At 33.8% G+C, this 18131-nt stretch overlaps 1 protein-coding gene across 16 annotated transcripts in view; it reads left to right on the top strand.

Annotated features, from left to right (window-relative positions):
* ADGRL3 (adhesion G protein-coupled receptor L3) overlaps positions 1-18131 on the top strand; it is a 959208-nt gene that overhangs the window by 448583 nt on the left and 492494 nt on the right. For all 16 annotated transcript variants that reach the window (XM_061420294.1, XM_061420290.1, XM_061420278.1 and 13 more), the window contains one exon: positions 8745-8958. In XM_061420294.1, the coding sequence (XP_061276278.1) occupies positions 8745-8958 (214 nt within the window). The remainder of the gene's footprint in view (positions 1-8744; positions 8959-18131) is intronic.

The following is an 18131-nucleotide window of genomic DNA, read 5'->3' on the forward strand; positions in this document are numbered from 1 at the left end:
ACTGAGGGCCTGTGATCTTGGAGCACCAGTGTTAGAGGGTGGAAGATACTTATTCCAGCTCACGCAGAGAGAAAATTTATACTTCTCCATTTTTGTTGTATTCAGACCCTCAACAGCCCACCTTAAATTGGTGACAGTGATTAGTCTTCAGAATCAAATGCTAAAGTTTGTTAATCTTTTCTAGAGAGGGCCTAATGATACTCTCAGAAATACAGTTTGAGCAGCTACCTGGAGCATCCCTTTACCCAGTCACATTTACACAAACAATTAATCATCACTTACAAATGTCTGCCATTTTCTTGATTTCATATGATAGCTCTGAAGGTCTTTTTGCCCGACTTTTGGAATCCCATTCTGTAGAGGACCACTGCTAGGCCTGAGATAATCACCCATGTGGATGGAGAATTTAAACAGCATCCATGTCTTATGTTTGGTAACACCCAGCAGCCGCCTTGTTGTTCAGTTGCCCAGTCATGTCCAACTCTTTGCAACCCCATCGACTGCAGCATACCAGGCCTCCCTGCCCTTCAGCATCTCTCAGAGTTTTCCCAAGTTCATGTCCATTGCATTGGTGATGCCGTCCAGCCGTCTCAGCCTCTTACACCCTCTTCTCCTTCTGTCCTCAATCTTTCCCAGCATCTGGGACTTTTCCAATGAGTCGTCTGTTCACAGCCACCCTGTAATTGATAAATATACATTTGAAATTAAATTGGCATATCTTTTAAAATCTTTTGAATTGTATATTATTTTTTAGTAGACTCTCATTTATCTTGAAATTATAATTTTTAGTCTTAAGAACATTTTGAACAGCCAGGTTGGTGTTTTTGACATTTAGAAAAAGACTGGGATAATTGTGATATGTGAAATTTGACACAGTTTTAGACATTTTATCCCTCATGAATATAATTGGAAGGAATGTCGAATATAATTTTATTAAATGTTGAAACTTATAACAAGTATATATGAACTCATTTAGTCAGACACTTGATACATTTTTTAGGCAACCTCCATGTGGATAATTTCACTTAAAGGTCACCAATTTGTATATGTATCTTTAAAAAGAATGATTAATGTTACTCTCATGTTGAAGCTTGATAATTCAAAAGGATAGCTTTGCATTAATTGTTTCATGATATTAATCTCTTTAGAATACTTTTTCCTGTAATTTCAGAATTGTAATTTTCATGCTTTATTTTTTCTTTAACCTCAGACCATAATTGCCTTTGGTTATTTCTTTATGATGTCAGTTCTAATTGTCACTGTTACACTTAATTAAATACTAAAGTATTTAAATGATATGTATTCTTTGTTGAAGTAGACTTGTTGAAATTCAGTGTATTGGATGCTTGCTGGTAGGAGATGTACTTTTATATACAGTAGATGATAGGTTGATATTTCACTGGGTTTCCAATATTATTTTTGCAGCCAAACATTTCAGACTAGGTCTTCAGAGCACATTTTTAAAAATTTGGATAAGTATGTTGGCATGTAAAACAACACAGAGAAACTACACATATTTAAGAACATTATGTCATAGGCTCTGTTGAAACTTAGAATTGGGAATATTTGCTTTTTGGAGCTTGGTGGGCTGCAGTCCATGGGGTCGCGAAGAGTCAGACACGACTGAGCGACTTGACTTTCACTTTTCACTTTCATGCATTGGAGAAGGAAATGGCAACCCACTCCAGTGTTCTTGCCTGGAGAATCCCAGGGACAGGGGAGCCTGGTGGGCTGCCGTCTCTGGGGTCGCACAGAGTCGGACACTACTGAAGCGACTTAGCAGCAGCAGCAGCAGCAGCAGCTTTTTGGCAGCATTTAAGTAATGAAGTATTTTTAAAAGTCATTACTGATAATTTATGGTAGAAAGTAGCCCACTCCCAGATATGTTCTTATTCTCTATAATTAAATTCCTTTAAAATCATTAGCTTTGACTTATAAATGATTTATTTTTATTTTTATTTATTTTTATTTTTATTTATTTTTATTTTTTTTACTTTACAATATTGTATTGGTTCTGCCACACATCAACATGAATCCGTCATGGGCATACGCGTGTTCCCATTCTGAACCCCACTTAACTTACTTCTTTCTCTTAAGGAAAGAGATCTATATCTATATATATATATATAGATATTTTATTTTAAAGTTTCCAATAGAACTTTTCTGTTTTTTTTCTTTTTCTTTTATTATCATTGGAATACAGAGGACAAAAATTAACACCTGTTAGTAATCTGTTTATGGTACCGAAAATTGATTATGTATTATAAATAATATAAAAATATGTGTATGATAAATTGAATAATAAAATACAATTATATATATAGTTGTATTTTTAAAAATTAATTGCCTGAACTATGTTTAAGCAAAGGGATGGTAATATTAGACTGCCTGTGTGGGTCATTCATAATATTTTTCTTTTATTGATTTTGTAATTCTTCAATATCATCCAACAGTTTTAATATCCACTCTTTAAGCATTCCTTCGGACCTGATTCTACACTCTATTATTAATAGATAGCTCCAAAATTACTGGCTTAAAAGAATAAACATTTATTGTTTTCTGTGGTTTCTTTAGGTTAGGTATCTGGAAGTAGCTTAGTTTGCATTTGCTGGTTCTGGTTCAGTCTCTCATGGGTTTGTAGTTCTTTCTGGTGGCTGAAAGGTCAGCCTCCAAGATGCCTCACTCACCTGCCTTACGAGTTCATTCTAGCTGTCAGCATAGTGTTCAGTTCCTTTTCCGGACCTCTCCTTGGGGCTGCTTGAATGGTTTCAAGATTTGATAACTACCTTTGTACAAAGTGAGTGGTTCAAGACAGAGGTTAAAGCTGCAGTGTCTTGTTAATGAACTATTCTTGGAAAGCGTACACGTCTTGTCTATCAAGCTATGTTCATTTGAAGTGAATTACTACAGAGGATAAGATGGTTCGATGGCATCACTGACTCAATGCGCATTGATTTGGGTGGACTCTGGGAGTTAGTGATGGACAGGGAGGCCTGGCGTGCTGCGCTTCATGGGGTCGCAAAGAGCTGGACACGACTGAGCGACTGAACTGAACTGAACCGAACTAAGTAAAGCACACGTTCAGGGTAAGGACGATGAAACTGGAGAAGTAGCAAAAAATTATGAACATATTTTAAAACTGCCATATAGACCTCTTTAGTAAAATCTGTTCTCCCTCTTCTGGGTTGTTTTTATTTACTGCTTTGGTTTTAAGTACTACTTTACAATTCTCAAATTTATAAAGATCTCTTTTCTAAATCATGACCTTTTCAACTTCCTAGTAGATTTTGTTCATGGCACTGTACTCTAACTTGCTTCTTCCAGAAACCTGGTAGTCATCCTTGTCACCTTCACTTTTACCCTTCATGTTCAACCAGTCATTAGTCATGTAATTTTTTTTGTCCCTAAACATAGATATATTATCTGTTATTACCATTTAAAGCAACCATTTTATCTTTATTACTGCAAATATCCTTCTAATACGCATTTTCCTCTCTATGCTTAATTTTTTCTTAGTAAATTTAATTTTGTTTAATACATGGGATAATATGCTTCTCAGGTGGTGCAGGAGAGAATCTGCCTGCCAATGCAGGGGACACAAAGACACAGGTTCAATCCCTGGGTTGGGAAAATTCCCTGGAGAAGGAAATTGCAACCTGCTCCAATATTTCTTTTCTGGAAAACTCCATGAACAAGGAGATGGGTAGGCTATAGTTCATGGGGTCACAAAGAGTCAGTTGTGACTGAAGTGATTGAGCATGCATGTAGTCACACATACTTGATTCATCTGTCCTAAAGCTAAATGGTAGTGGCAGGTATATTAGTCCTTTTAGGCAAAATCTTCTTTAAGTAGATAAATAGTGCATTTCTCTATGTTATAGATATCCAGCATCTAATCAATACACTCATCTATGTGTCTTCTGAGGCCACTGATACTCCAACTTCTGCATTTATCCTCTTCTACTCTATATGTACTCCTCAAGCTATTTTATGTCATTACCATGGTTTTAGCCTATATTCTATTCTTAAATTCTAGACTCATGAATCCAAATGAGAATTAAACATTCCTGAGTATTATCCTGACACTTAAATTCAATGTGTTTAAAAACTTAGTTAAATTATACTAGATTAATGCCCTCAACCAACTAACTGATCGCTTGCCTCTTAATCTGTTCAGTCTTTTACTTAGTTGCTATCTTTTGTCCTGCAATCCTGTTTCAAGTTCCACCCCCTTCTTTGAGTGTTCCCCTCTATAAAGCTCTAAAGTTATCCTAGCAAGACTCTGACCCCTGTTCTTGAGTCCAGGTGGAAGCAATTAACTCTCGTGTGGTCATTAGCTTTTAGCACCCAGTTCCCAATCTCACCAACCACCTCCCTGTGCCTCCCACCACCAACCCCGTCATGCCCAGGCAATCCTTAGATTGGTATCTTTAGTTACCCAAAACTCACCAAGAATTTAAAGTATTTTGAGTCAAATGTCATCAACCCAGCATTATGATAGGAAAGCAACAAGAGGCTTCAATAGCAGAGTGGCCGAAGTCTCAGAAAATGAAGAATCAGAGTGATTTGTGCTGAACCAAGTGAGCAAAAACTGGGATCTAATTTTCTTGTTGTTTAATCCCTGGCTAGGATCACTTTTAATTAAGGATGTTTTTCACATAGAACTTGGGCACTTTCTGAGGTTCTGGCCATTGGTAGCAGAGAAGTTCATTTCCTTTGTGTCCCCTTTGTCCCATGGTCAGTGGGTAGTAACAAACTGTAGTACCTATCAGAAGTCTACCAGGTTTCACATTTAGTTTTTCCAATTTATTCTGTCAAAGTCTGTCTATCACATACATAATAGGTAACACTCTTATTACTACAGATTAACTCATGGTAAGAAAGTGAGATGGAGCTCAAGAATATGTCTTCTTTGCCCTGTATTATTTTTCCATAGCCGCTTCACAATGCCCAGTGCAATATATCCTGATTAAAAATATGGTAGATTATTTCACTGGATAAATGCAGTAAATATACTATGAAAATACTATGACATTTTCCATGTCATAGCATTTTTCCATAGTAACCAAAGTCTCTCCATTGTTATGATAACTGAATGGAAAGCAAGACAAAGTGATGAAAATAAAAACTTTTAAGCATTTTATTTTTACATTTGAATTGCTCACTGATTAGAGTATTTAGCAACATAATTAGAAGTAATTTAAGTAGCTAATCAGATAATGTTATAAAATAGTTTCCAGTGATACATTCCTTTAAACAAAGCATACACATTTAGGAATGTAATTTATCACTGAGTTATTGATACAAATGCAATTATATGTTACATAGAAGAAAGTATCCACAAATCAACCGTGGTACTTTGTAAAAATGTCTATATCTATAACTTTTGAGTAATTCTCATAGGGTTAAAAGAGATACATGGGAAACTGGCCCTCCACATTTTAGCTTTCTTTGCCATTTTTTAGTGTCTGGTTCTAAATCATATTTTGACAGTTAAAGACAGATAAAGCTATGTCTGTGTGTGTACTTGTTTTAGTAAAATTGACTGATGAGTTTAATCAGTCAAATTGTCCACTTAGACAAATGCTTTGACTGTATGATTTGCTTATTTGTTTTTCTTTCTTTATTAAATTAACTTGTTTTAAACAATTTGATTTAATTGGTTAGGTTAACAAAACATAGCAAGATCAACTCAATGTTTGGAAACAGTTTCGATGTGATTTTTTTTTAATAGTTATACCAAAGTTAAGAAAAAAACTGTCTCTTAGCAAATGCTCAAGAGTTTACTGTAAAACATTCAGAAAAATTCAGATTTCCAGAACGTTTTGTAAATAAACAAGCAAAAAGTGTCTATTATTCTATTTTAACTGATCAAAGTTATGTAACTAGATTCCAAAATCGGAGCATGTTTATTGTTCAACGATTTTATTAATTAAAATACTATATACATTAATGAAAATGTCTTTTTCCTTGAAAGAATCTCACTATTAAAAAGAACTTCAGGTTTAAAATAGGCATCTAGTTTCTAAATAATATATATATATATATATATATATTTTATATTATGAACCATAGAAATGCGCATTTTAGAAATTCAGTGTCTGTTGTGAGACTACCCTGTCAAATATTGACTCAAGATCAAACTTTAAAAATAATGTTACCTCCAATCTCTATGTTCATTCTCTTTGATCAGTGCTGTGGCTGTGATAGATTTGTGTGTGTGTGTGTGTTTGCCTGTGTGTATCTGTCTCTCTGTATTTAAAGGTGATGGAGGACAGAATAAGAAGGATGCTGAATGAAAAGAATGGAATTAACTGTACAGTTTGGCTTGAGTGACTTACTTACTCGGAAGTTATGCATGGGGTCTTTGAGGGTATTTATGGTTTTTCCAAAGTAGTATTGAGATAAAAACTAATATCAGTCTCAATTTAGAAATGAGTTATGGTTTCATACAACAAATCAGTATTTTCTCTAAGTTTCAAGTGAAAATGTTTATAGTAATAAAATCTCATTTCCCCATTACAACTCTTTTTATACTTTGTTTCCCTTCTCTCTTCTTTGCTTTTTAGGTTTCATACTTAATGTAAAAGCCGTAAGAAAAGTTGAATGTATTTCTTTAAATACATTTTTATGTATGTACACACTGAGTTAATCAACCATCAATTAAAATGTAATGGTATCATGTGTTTATCTCTATAATTAATTCTGTTATATGAATATCAACTTACTAATTGGTTGGTAAACACTTAATTTTGGAATTTCAGTCATGTGCTTTTAAAAGAAGACTTGTTGAGTTATTGCAATTAAACATTTGACTATCTTGCAATAATGTACTGATTATGTTCACAGTCTTAGATTATGAAACTGTTAAATCTGACATGAAAAGATAGATGGTTTGCTGTATGAAAATGAAATAGATATGCACAGCAAATATCTGAAACCAAATAGCAAATGAGAAAAACACAAAGGACAAAATTTCAATTTTCTTGCTATGCAAAAAAGTTTTGCAATAACAAACTACAAATGTGAGCAAGCAGTTCACAAACAAAATATATGTGGAGGATTAATAAACATATGACAATATATTTCATTGTATAAATAAAATGGTGAAAATTAAAATAATGATTGTTGTATCATTATTTGTCTATCACTGGCAAAATATAAAATAATTGGTAATCTGTAGTTTTTTCTTTATAGATAGAACTAGGAAACTTTATTAAAAGCTATTTAAAAAAATCCAACCCAAATAGAGTGATAAGACTGAAGTGACTTAGCAGTAGCAGCAGCAGTTTTAAAGAAGAAAGTACTGCTGATAGAAGTATGCATTTATATTAAGCTTTTTGGACATTTAGTTGTTGATATTTGGCAAAATTCATATATATTTACCCCCCTATAAATTTTATTTATAGACATATGCCATAAAATATATTTAGATAATTATATTTTTTCTAAAGTATCATAGCCAAGTACACAGGTTTGTACTTCTTTACAATATTATGACACAGAAACACTGGGACATTTCTAAGTACCTGTTAACATAAGACCAATTAAGTAACATTTTATGTGTATATGTATGTGCAATGCAGGTGTTAAAAATGTGAGATTCAACTAGGAATGAAAAGATTTCCACCATATATTGTTAAATTAATAAGTAAAATAAATCAGTGTATCAAGCAGTATGTATAGTGTGATGCTACCTGACTGAAAGTTACTTAAGTAAAATTTAAAAAGGGAAGGGAAGAAAAATACAATGTTTTTTTTCTGTAGATAGTTTTTATAGGATGATCACCAGATTGTTAACTAGTTACCTCCTGACATTGAAAGATAGATGCGAAGGAATTGTAATTTGTCTCCTTACAAATCTCTATCTTCTAAAAGAACATTCACTATTTCTATCATTAACTGAAAAAGTATATTGATTTATTTTCATTATTTATTGAAACAATAAAACAGTTTTAAAATTGAAATAGATTACCTTTTTAAGTAAGTATCTAGAAGCTCAAGAACAGTACTTTTTTGGAGAGGGGTAATGGTTTCCATAGAAAAATGAAACAGATAAAGTATTCCTGAGGTTAATTTGAGACTCTTGTTTTACAAATTGGATGATATTTCTGTATAGTCTTTAACTCATCTACCAGCCAGTGCTTTAGAAAATTGAGTGCTTTGTTTCCATTTATAAGGGGGGAAATCAAACAAACAGACTGTAAGACTAGGTTTTTAAGAAACAATTGTTATAGTTAGATTTTTAACATTTGATTTGATTTTTTAACATCAAAAACATTTTGTACTGGAGTATAGCTGATTAACAATGTTGTGCTAGTTTCAGGTGAGCAGTGAAGGGACTAAGCCATACATATTCATGTATCCTTTCTATCCCAAATCTCATTCCCTTCCAGGCTGGCACATAACATTGAGCAGAGTTCCATGTGCTGTACAATAGGTTCTTGTTGCTTATCCATTTTAAATATAGCAATGTGTACATTTGCTTCCCAGAGTCTTAACTGTGCCTTCCACTGGCAACCATGAGTTCATTTTCTAAGTCTGTGAGTCTCTGTTTTGCAAGTAAGTTCACTTGTATAATTAGATTTTTAAAAATCCTGTCAAGTTACTGAAGTAAAATGCTCCATTTTTAGTAAAATTTATGAATTGAGGTTGCTTTATTCCTTACTATTAGTAGACCAAAAACACGTATTTTTCCTTTGTATGTAACAAAGATGTTTTATTTTTCTTCCTCCTTTTGGTAGCTTTCAGCCGTGCCCCCATTCCGATGGCTGTGGTTCGCAGAGAGCTCTCCTGTGAGAGTTACCCCATTGAGCTTCGCTGTCCAGGAACAGATGTCATCATGATTGAAAGTGCCAACTATGGGAGGACTGATGACAAAATCTGTGACTCTGACCCTGCTCAGATGGAGAATATACGATGCTATCTGCCTGATGCCTATAAGATTATGTCTCAAAGGTATGATATTTCTAATATTCTTTCTGCATTTAGTATAGACAGTCAACATGCATCTGTGTGACATATTAAGCATAGGTAAGAACATAAAATCCTGTACTTTAGAATACTTTACAGAGCTTTTTCAATATCAAACTGTTCCCCATATCACTAAAATGCTAGTGCCATAAATTGCAAATGGCATTGGAAAATATTAAAATGTATTATTTATTGTTTCATGTGTTCTCTTCTGCATTCTCTAGACCTAGATTCATTAGTTGAGAAATCAAATTAATTTCTCAGTTTTCAAAAACAGAATTATGTAATTTTATCCAGAAATTACAGAAAAATATGTTACTACTAACAATGCTTTTCCATTAGTGTGGCAAAAGCAAATAAAATTTAGATTCATGGGCAATTTTATAAAAAATATATAGTAAAGACTATTGATTAATGATTATTTGACCTTGGAAAGCAATTTTAAAAGTTTTCCTTAGATATCTAGTATATGAATTAATTCATTTAATACATTTAAACTATCTGAAGTATTACAATATTAAAATAAATATAAATTAGAGTATCATACAATATCATTGGATAAGTAAAAGAAAATCTTCAATTCTAAAGAGACTGGTTAATTCAAATTTATAGTTTAGAAAGTTTATATTAGAATTTCTTAATGTTGTTATTCAGTCGTATCTGATTATTTGTGATTCCATGGACTGCAGGCTTCCCTGTCCTTCACTGTCTTCCTGAGTTTGCCCAAACTCATGTCCATTGAGTTGATGATGCCATCCAACCATCTCATTCTCTGTTGCCCCCTTCCCCTCCTGCCCTCAATCTCTCCCAGCATCAGAGCATTTTCCAGTGAGTTGGCTCTTCACAACAGGTGGTTTAGTATTTCTTAATAAATTAGTTAAATACTAAATATCATTCATATATTTGCTCACTATTGTGATTTATCAGAAAGCAGTAACGAAGTGATTCATCTTTGACAAACCTTTATACTGTCTGACTACTTACTCACAAGGTATTTTTTTAAAACTTAATAAACGATTTAGTGAATTTGTTTTTAATTAGAATTTCTTTTTTTTTTTAATTTTATTTTATTTTTAAACTTTACATAATTGTATTAGTTTTGCCAAATATCAAAATGAATCCGCCACAGGCATACATGTGTTCCCCATCCTGAACCTTCCTCCCTCCTCCCTCCCCTAATTAGAATTTCTATTCAGGCATTTCTTTCTTTTGTTTAAGGATTTCTTAAAATATGGAGGAAGTCATACCATATGTAAAAATAAATTGAATTAAAACTGCAAAAACAGTGATTTTCAGGATTATCTTTCCTGTACTTACGAAAGATTGCCTTATTTTTAACCTTCTTGATACTTAAAATTCAGATACATAAGTCTCTATTTTTATAAATTACTGTTGTATAAATTATTCAGAGAAATTATATCATGCCAGGATTCTGATGATAGAGCATCTGGGGTATAATGGAAGGATAGTGGTCTCTGGGCAAATCTGAGGGCTCTTATTTGTCTGTTTCTAAAATGCTGGCTCATGGTAAGATGAGTGTTAATGGGAAATAAGATTTTAAAATTAGGAATGCCATTTGATACAAGTTTGGTGATTAGAAAGCTAATCATTTTATTGCATATAGGTGTTAATATCATCTTTCAAGAGCAGTTTTTCCACAAGTGGTATGGAATTGGCACAATGACTAAATTGTTATTTTATTTGTTTTGGTTAGCAAACCAAACATAGGATTTTTCAGAATCCTTTTTGGGAGTGGGTTGAGGAGGAATTTCTGCTTTTCTGTGATTATGTTTTCATTTAAAATGTAGAGAAGCATTAACTTCTCTAGCTCTTTGATCTCTATATGATTTTTCACAAAAAATTGTCTTAATCCTTTCATTGATATTATTAATGGCTCCCAAAATAAGCCCTTAATCTTATAATTATTGCAAAAAACATTGTTACAATGGATCTTCTGGAGCTACTGAATTAGATGGGATGCATCTGTAAAGTGACAAATCTGCAGAGGAAAATTGCTTTAAGCACCCTGAGTAAATCATTTATAGAATCCTTGCTGGGGGGCTCTCAAATAAGAATTGTCAGTTAACTGTAATAGCTGTGGCTAATTCTCCATGGAGGCAAGATTCTTGCTTTTATTTGAATTATTAAATGTACTACATTTACACCTGTCCAAAATAAATGGAGAGAAGATATCTGGTTCCATTTTGTAAGCTCCCAAGATATGGGATGATCACGTCCACTTAAGCTGCTTCATAATGAACTCTCACTGTCATGCCAATGCTAGCATGTTTAATAATGCTCAAAATTACTAAGTAGCAAATTAATTATGATGTTGAAAGTTTAAAAAATATGTTTGAATTAAAGCCATAATAGAAAACATCTTTTTAAAAGGTATTTTAGATTAATTATTGTGTTTTCTTTTATTTAAACTTCTAGAAGGACATTTTATCAGAGTCTACAATTTTTAAGCATGTCTCTAATGGGTGAATTATTACTGAAGTCAAAAAATTATATATGTATCTTTGCAAAACCTTGTTAAAAAAGGCTTCATAACTTCAACCTCATAAATTAGACAGATGTCACAGACAAGGACAGGCATGACATGTTATTTCTGTGGATGTTTGAATACACATTGAATGAATGCATAAATAAATTGTATGCTAATATGTACGTATGGTGTGAAAAATTGGGGACTTGTATCAAAAAGGGTATGACACATGATTTCTACATTTTTTTCCCCCAGTAGAACTATAGAATCTGCTCTGGAGAGTTCAGTTTCCTCACTGCCTTTCAGATTAAGCCTGCTGTTCTCAAATCCAAGTGTGTTTTCATACCATTCTTCCCCCAGTTTCTCAGTGTATTTTGTGCCTTTTTTTTTTTTTTTCATTATATTGCTTGAAGATTCGTTAAAATGTCAGAACACATTTACTTTCTCTTCTCAGAACTTCTCATGCCGCCCCTCACCTATTATCATCTACATCCATTTCTTTTGCATCTAAATAATAGATGCGTATTACCATATTTTAGATCATTTCCTTGTCTAAAGCAAATAGTAGGCTTCTAGAGTGCAGACTTGCTCTTGATTTTACCTAAAAGTAAATTTTGAATGTAGCAATCATAAATATGGATATATTTCAAGTCAAATATATATATCTTAAATCAAATCAAATCAATGTATTAATGAAGAAATACATATGCTGTCCAATTTTGTCATGCCAGTCAAAAGCTTTCTTAAATTTATTATCTGATTCATTTTTGTTTATTTGCATTTTATGTTTATACAGTCGAGTTTAAAATACAATACATGCAACTTTTGAATCTAAATGAACATGACTGGCAACTAATAACTGCAGGACTTTTACATTTTGAATGCACCTGTTATCACCAGCTATTAATGGAAATACTTGTGTTTTTTAATTCTACCAATATCTGAAAGTTCATGATATGAAGTACACTGTGAGAGTTACTCTGGAGTTTGGTGGATAAATACATCAGTCATGATTCTGATTCATAAAACTATATATTTTTGTTCAATAAAAACTAAATTGCTATATCATTTGTTCAGTAATTTATTTTTATCTTATTTACATTAATTGAAGAGTTCAAAACAGGAAGTTCTCTGTTACCTACATGGTATTAGGGAGCATACAGCTGAAATGGAAGTGTTAGACTGGTCTTTGAAGGATTGCAACATTAGTGGAACTGGAAGAGACCAAAGTGATGTTAGATATAGAAGTGGATGAATACTGAAAAAGAACACGGGGAGCAGCTTCTATTCAATAACCATTCACCCATCCTTTTCTGTCAGGAGTTCATATGATTATTGATGTCTGATGTGCACAACTTAATCTCTCTAGATCCTCTTCCCAATGGGCCTGAGGCCAGCATCTCACGCCAACCATTCCTGTAGATTCAACACATACGCTCTTAGGAAGCCTTGACGATTCGACAGTAAAGTAGCTTGGATGCTATTCCCTTGTTAATAAAACTACCACTGTCCATTTTATAAACTAAACACAAATTCCAAGTAAATATGGGAAGTTTGAAAATCATATTTTATGACATCCTCAGACAATTTTTGACAAGTATTTTAAGTATCTGATATAATAGCCTTACGTTACATACAATTGCCCATAATGTTAAAGTTGAAAAGGAAATTTAAATAAGCATATGTATATGAATGGGCTTCCCTGGTGGCTTAGTTGGTAAAGAATCCTACTGCATTGCTGGAGACCCGGGTTCAGGACACCTGGGTTCAATCCCTGGGTTGAGAAGATCCCCTGGAGAAGGGAATGGCTACCCACTGCAGTATTCTGGCCTGGAGAATTCCACGGACTAGTCCATGGGGTCACAGAGTCAGACACAACTGAGCAACTTTCACAGTATGTATATGAATATGTATAGGAGGGATTCCCTCATAGCTAGTTGGTAAAGAATACACCTGCAATGCAGGAGACCCCAGTTCAATTCCTGGGTCAGGAAGATCCACTGGAGAAGGGATAGACTACCCACTCCAGTATTCTTGGACTTCCCTTGTAGCTCAGCTGGTAAAGAATCCGCTTGCAATGTGGGAGACCTGGGTTTGATCCCTGGGTTGGGAAGATCCCCTGGAGAAGGAAAAGGCTACCCACTTCAGTATTTTGGCCTGGAGAATTCCATGGATTGGATAGTCCATGGGGTCGCAAAGAGTCTACAGGACTGAGCAACTTTCACTTTCAATATGTATATGAAATACTGTGATTTATTGCAGTATAACATACATACTGCTAATTGCACACTGCTCTTGTTCAGTTGCTAAGTCATGTTGGGCTCTTTGTGACCTCATGGACTGCAGCACACAAGCCTTCCCTGTCCTTCACTATCTCCCAGAGTTTCCTTAAACTCATGTCCGTTTAGTTGGTGATGCCATCCATCAGTCTCACCATCTACTGCCCCCTTTTCCTCATGCCCTCAATCTTTCCTAGCATCAGGGTCTTTTCCAATGAGTAGGCACTTTGCACAGGTGGCCAAAGTATTGGAGTTTCAGCTTCAGCATCACTCCTTCCAATGAATATTCAGGGTTGATTTCCTTAGTATTCTCTGGTTTGATCTCCTTGCTCCAAGGGAGTCTTGAGAATCTTTTCCAGCAACACAATTTGAAAGCATCAATTGTTTGGCACATAGCCTTCTGTATGGTCCAATTCTCACATCTGTACATGACTGCTAGAAAAAACATGGTTTTGACTAGACATATCTTTGTCACCAAAGTGATGTCTCTGTTTTTAATATGCTGTCTAGGTTGGTCATAGCTTTTCTTCCAAGGAGCAAGCATCTTTTAATTTCACGGCTGCAGTCACCATCTTCAGTGATTTTGAAGCCCAAGAAAAGGAAATCTGCCACTATTCCATTTTTGCTCCATCTATTTGCCTTGCAGTGATGGGACCGGATGCCTTGTCTTAGTTTTTTGAATGTTGAGTTTAAGCCAGCTTTTTCACTCTTCTCTTTCACCTTCATCAAGAGGCTCTTTAGTTCCTCATTTGTTTCTGGCATTAAGTCGGTATCATCTGCATATATGAGGTTTTTAATATTTCTCCTAACACTCTTGATTCTAGATTGTGATTCATCCAACCCGACATTTCACATGATGTACTCTACATATAAGTTAAATAAGCAGGGTGACAGTATACAACATTAATGTACTCCTTTCCAATTTGGAGCCAGTTCATTATTCCATGTCTGGTTCTAACTGTTGCTTCTTGACCTGCATACAGTTTTCTCAGGAGGCAAGTAAGCTGATTGGTATTCCCATCTTTTTAAGAATTTTCCAATTCATTATTATCCACCCAGACAAAGGTATTAAGATAGTCAATGAGGCAGAAGTGGATTTATTTTATTTTATTTTATTGCCTTTTCTGTGGTCCAGTGGATGTTGGTAATGTAATCTCTGGTTCCTCTGCCTTTTCTAAATCCAGCTTGAACATCTGGAAATTCCAAGGTTCACGTACTGTTGAAGCCTATCTTGAAGGTTTTGAATGCTACCTTGCTAGCATGTGAAATGAGTGTCATTCTACAGTACTTTGAATATTCTTTGGCATTGCCTTCTTTGGGATTGGAATGAAAACTGACCTTTTCCAGTCCTGTGACCACTGCTGACTTCTCCAAATTTGCTGCAATATTGAGTGCAACACTTTAAGCACATCATCTTTTAGGATTTGAAATAGCTCAGCTAGAATTCCATGACCTTCACTAGCTTTGTTCGTAGTAATGCTTCCTAAGACCCACTTGTTTTACACTCCAGGATGTCTGCCTCTAGGTGAGTGACCACACCATTGTAGTTATCTGGGTCATTAAGACCTTTTTTGTATGGTACTTCTGTGTATTTTTGCCACCTCTTCTTAATCTCATAAGTGTGCATCTCACTGAATTTTTACAAACCAAGCTCATCTAACAGCAACCAAGTGAAGACAGAATATTAAGTATATCTCAGATATCCCACCTTGTGCTCTGCACCAGCCATATTCCCCCCAACCAAGAATTGCTGTTACTGTATTGTCTATTACCTTAAATTAGTTTTGTTCAATTTAAATTCAAATAAATTGATTCATATAGTATATGATTTTTGGTGTCTAGCTTCTCTCACTCAGTGTGTTCATTTTAAAATACAACTTTATTGAAGCATTTTTATATACTGTGTAATTCACTCATTTTGCATGTATGATAACTTTTTTCTACTTTGTTTATCAAGAGGTGCAATCATTTCCATAAATCAGTTTTAGGATGTTTACATCACCACATTAAGATTATTCATGCTTTTCATTGTTAATCTCCATCTGCTTCTCTACCCCGTGTTGTCTCTACTGTATCTTGTCTTTGTGTCTATCCTTAATGCATTCTTTTTAAAGCCAAAACCTGAATATTAAATCTAAATATTTAAATTAAATATTAAATATCTAAATATTTAGATTTTACATCTAAAATCTAAAGTCCAGTTAGATTTAGTGGGTGTTTCAATGGGGATATTATCAAAGAAATATTAGCAGTTGTTTCTGGAGTCATGGACATAAATATGTTTATTACCTTTTGAATGATCTTGGAATCAAATATCATGAATCTAGACATTTAAGAAGTACCCTCTTTAGAGTTTTCTATCAAGAGGAGATGTTAAATGTATAAAGTAGTAATTTTTTCTATTTAAATAAAGATTTAAGTTTTACTTTTAACCTGCCAGCACCATTTTAGCAATATTACATTTCCACATGTCATAGTTACATCAGGAATATGCAAAAAAAAAAAAAACAAATGGTGGGAGAAAGAGAGAAAATTGTTTCTCACATTTCTGAAAAAGTTCTGTTTCAGTTTATATCAGTACCACTGCAGGGGATTTTACAGTGTACAAAAAGGGCTTTGTTTTTGTTGCAGTCAATCCTAGTGATGTTAAGAACTCTTTCAATATCAGTAAAGGAGGAAATGCCAAAGTGACAGTTTTTGACATAGAAGGAAATGGCAACCCACTCCAGTGTTCTTGCCTGGAGAATCCCAGGGACAGGGGAGCTTGGTGGGCTGCCGTCTATCGGGTGGCACAGAGTTGGACACGACTGAAGCGACTTAGCAGCAGCAGCAGCTGAATATATTCTGTAATAACTTTGTATATAGACATGAATTTTTCAGTTTGAGTATTCTCCTTTGCTCCCTTGACAGATTCATTGCATTATGTCCTGTATTTCTCTTGGAAATTATAACATATCAAAAACAATTCCACATTTTCAGGAATTTTTTCATTGAATACATATTTTAATGCAATAAAAAGAACAAAAGAATATAAGCATATAAATGGTAATATATAACTCTTTGCTGTAAGTATGAACAGTAATGTTCGTATGTATGCTTATTAAGGAAACACAAAGGAAAAAAAGAAGAGTGAAGGAAATGAAGGAAGGAAGAAAAGTCCCATTCTCAAAGCCCAAATGTAGAGAATATGGAAAAACTGAAAAGTTTATATCTGAAAGGCATTTATCTCTTCTCTTATATTTTGTTGCATTTTGATTTTGAGAATACCTATTTGATAGTACTCTGCTAAAGTACTTCCTGGTCCTCCTCACTGGTCATCTGATTTTGAATGAAATTATATTATGTATGTGTAATTTGAAATTTAAAAATCAGTAAATTTTTAAGTGTTTCAGGAAAGATTAGGGAAAAGTTAAAGGGGGTTGTGTTGGCTGTCTCTTATAGGCCTTGGGAGTGTTAACGCCTTGTGCAGCCACTCTCTAACACTGTTCATGGAAACTTGTAATCCTTGGGTTCTTTCTTGACATTCCGCAACATCAAAGCTATTTTCATAAAAATTCTGACATTATATTTGCCATTTTCATTGTATTTAGTGCAGGTACTGATGGCGCAAAAGCAGTGGTAGGTAACATTAGCAGGGATCAAGGCACTAGCAACAATGAACTTTTAAAAATATCTCAGTTATTTAATTTCTAATATGGTAAATATTGATAGATATAACTCATATAAACTGATAGTTTGGAAATCTTAATTATTTTAAGAGTTTAGAAAAATTGATGATTGATTTTAAAATTAAAAATTTAGAAAAATTGATGATTTTCCAAAGTTTTTTTTTTCATTTCTAATAATTGGGTGAAATTAGTGATTTATGTTCTGTTTTAATTATTTTTACATTGCGTAATACTCATCCTATTTGTTTTAAAATCATGTAGACATTTTCTATAAGTGAGTTATTTTTGAAGAGATTAATATCTCTGTGTTATACAGTACCCTCTGCTAATATAAAATCAAATGAGAATTAGACTCATGCCTAAAACTTACTAACATAATTTTCTGTTCAGATACTCATAACTTACATAAAATTACAAAACCTGCTAAAATTACAAATAAAGTGATTAAAACAATAGAAAGTTAGAATAGCTATTTTTTGAATAAAATTACTACACAGGTTAGCAGTATGATTTTGTGGGAATGGCGAGATAGCCCTGTTATGATATTATCCTAAACACAAATATTTTAGAGAAACTGAATTTATATAAGTATGTATAGTGGAAAATATTTTTCATTTTTTGTATTGTTGCTATCAGTTTTCTTTTTCAAAAAGAGTCAGCCTTGTAAAGACAGAATTGACGAATGTTTGGGCAACTGTTCCCTGGCACTCTGTATTTTCTGAG

Source organism: Bos javanicus, chromosome 6, assembly GCF_032452875.1.
Source record: "Bos javanicus breed banteng chromosome 6, ARS-OSU_banteng_1.0, whole genome shotgun sequence".
NCBI classification, from domain to species: domain Eukaryota; kingdom Metazoa; phylum Chordata; class Mammalia; order Artiodactyla; family Bovidae; genus Bos; species Bos javanicus.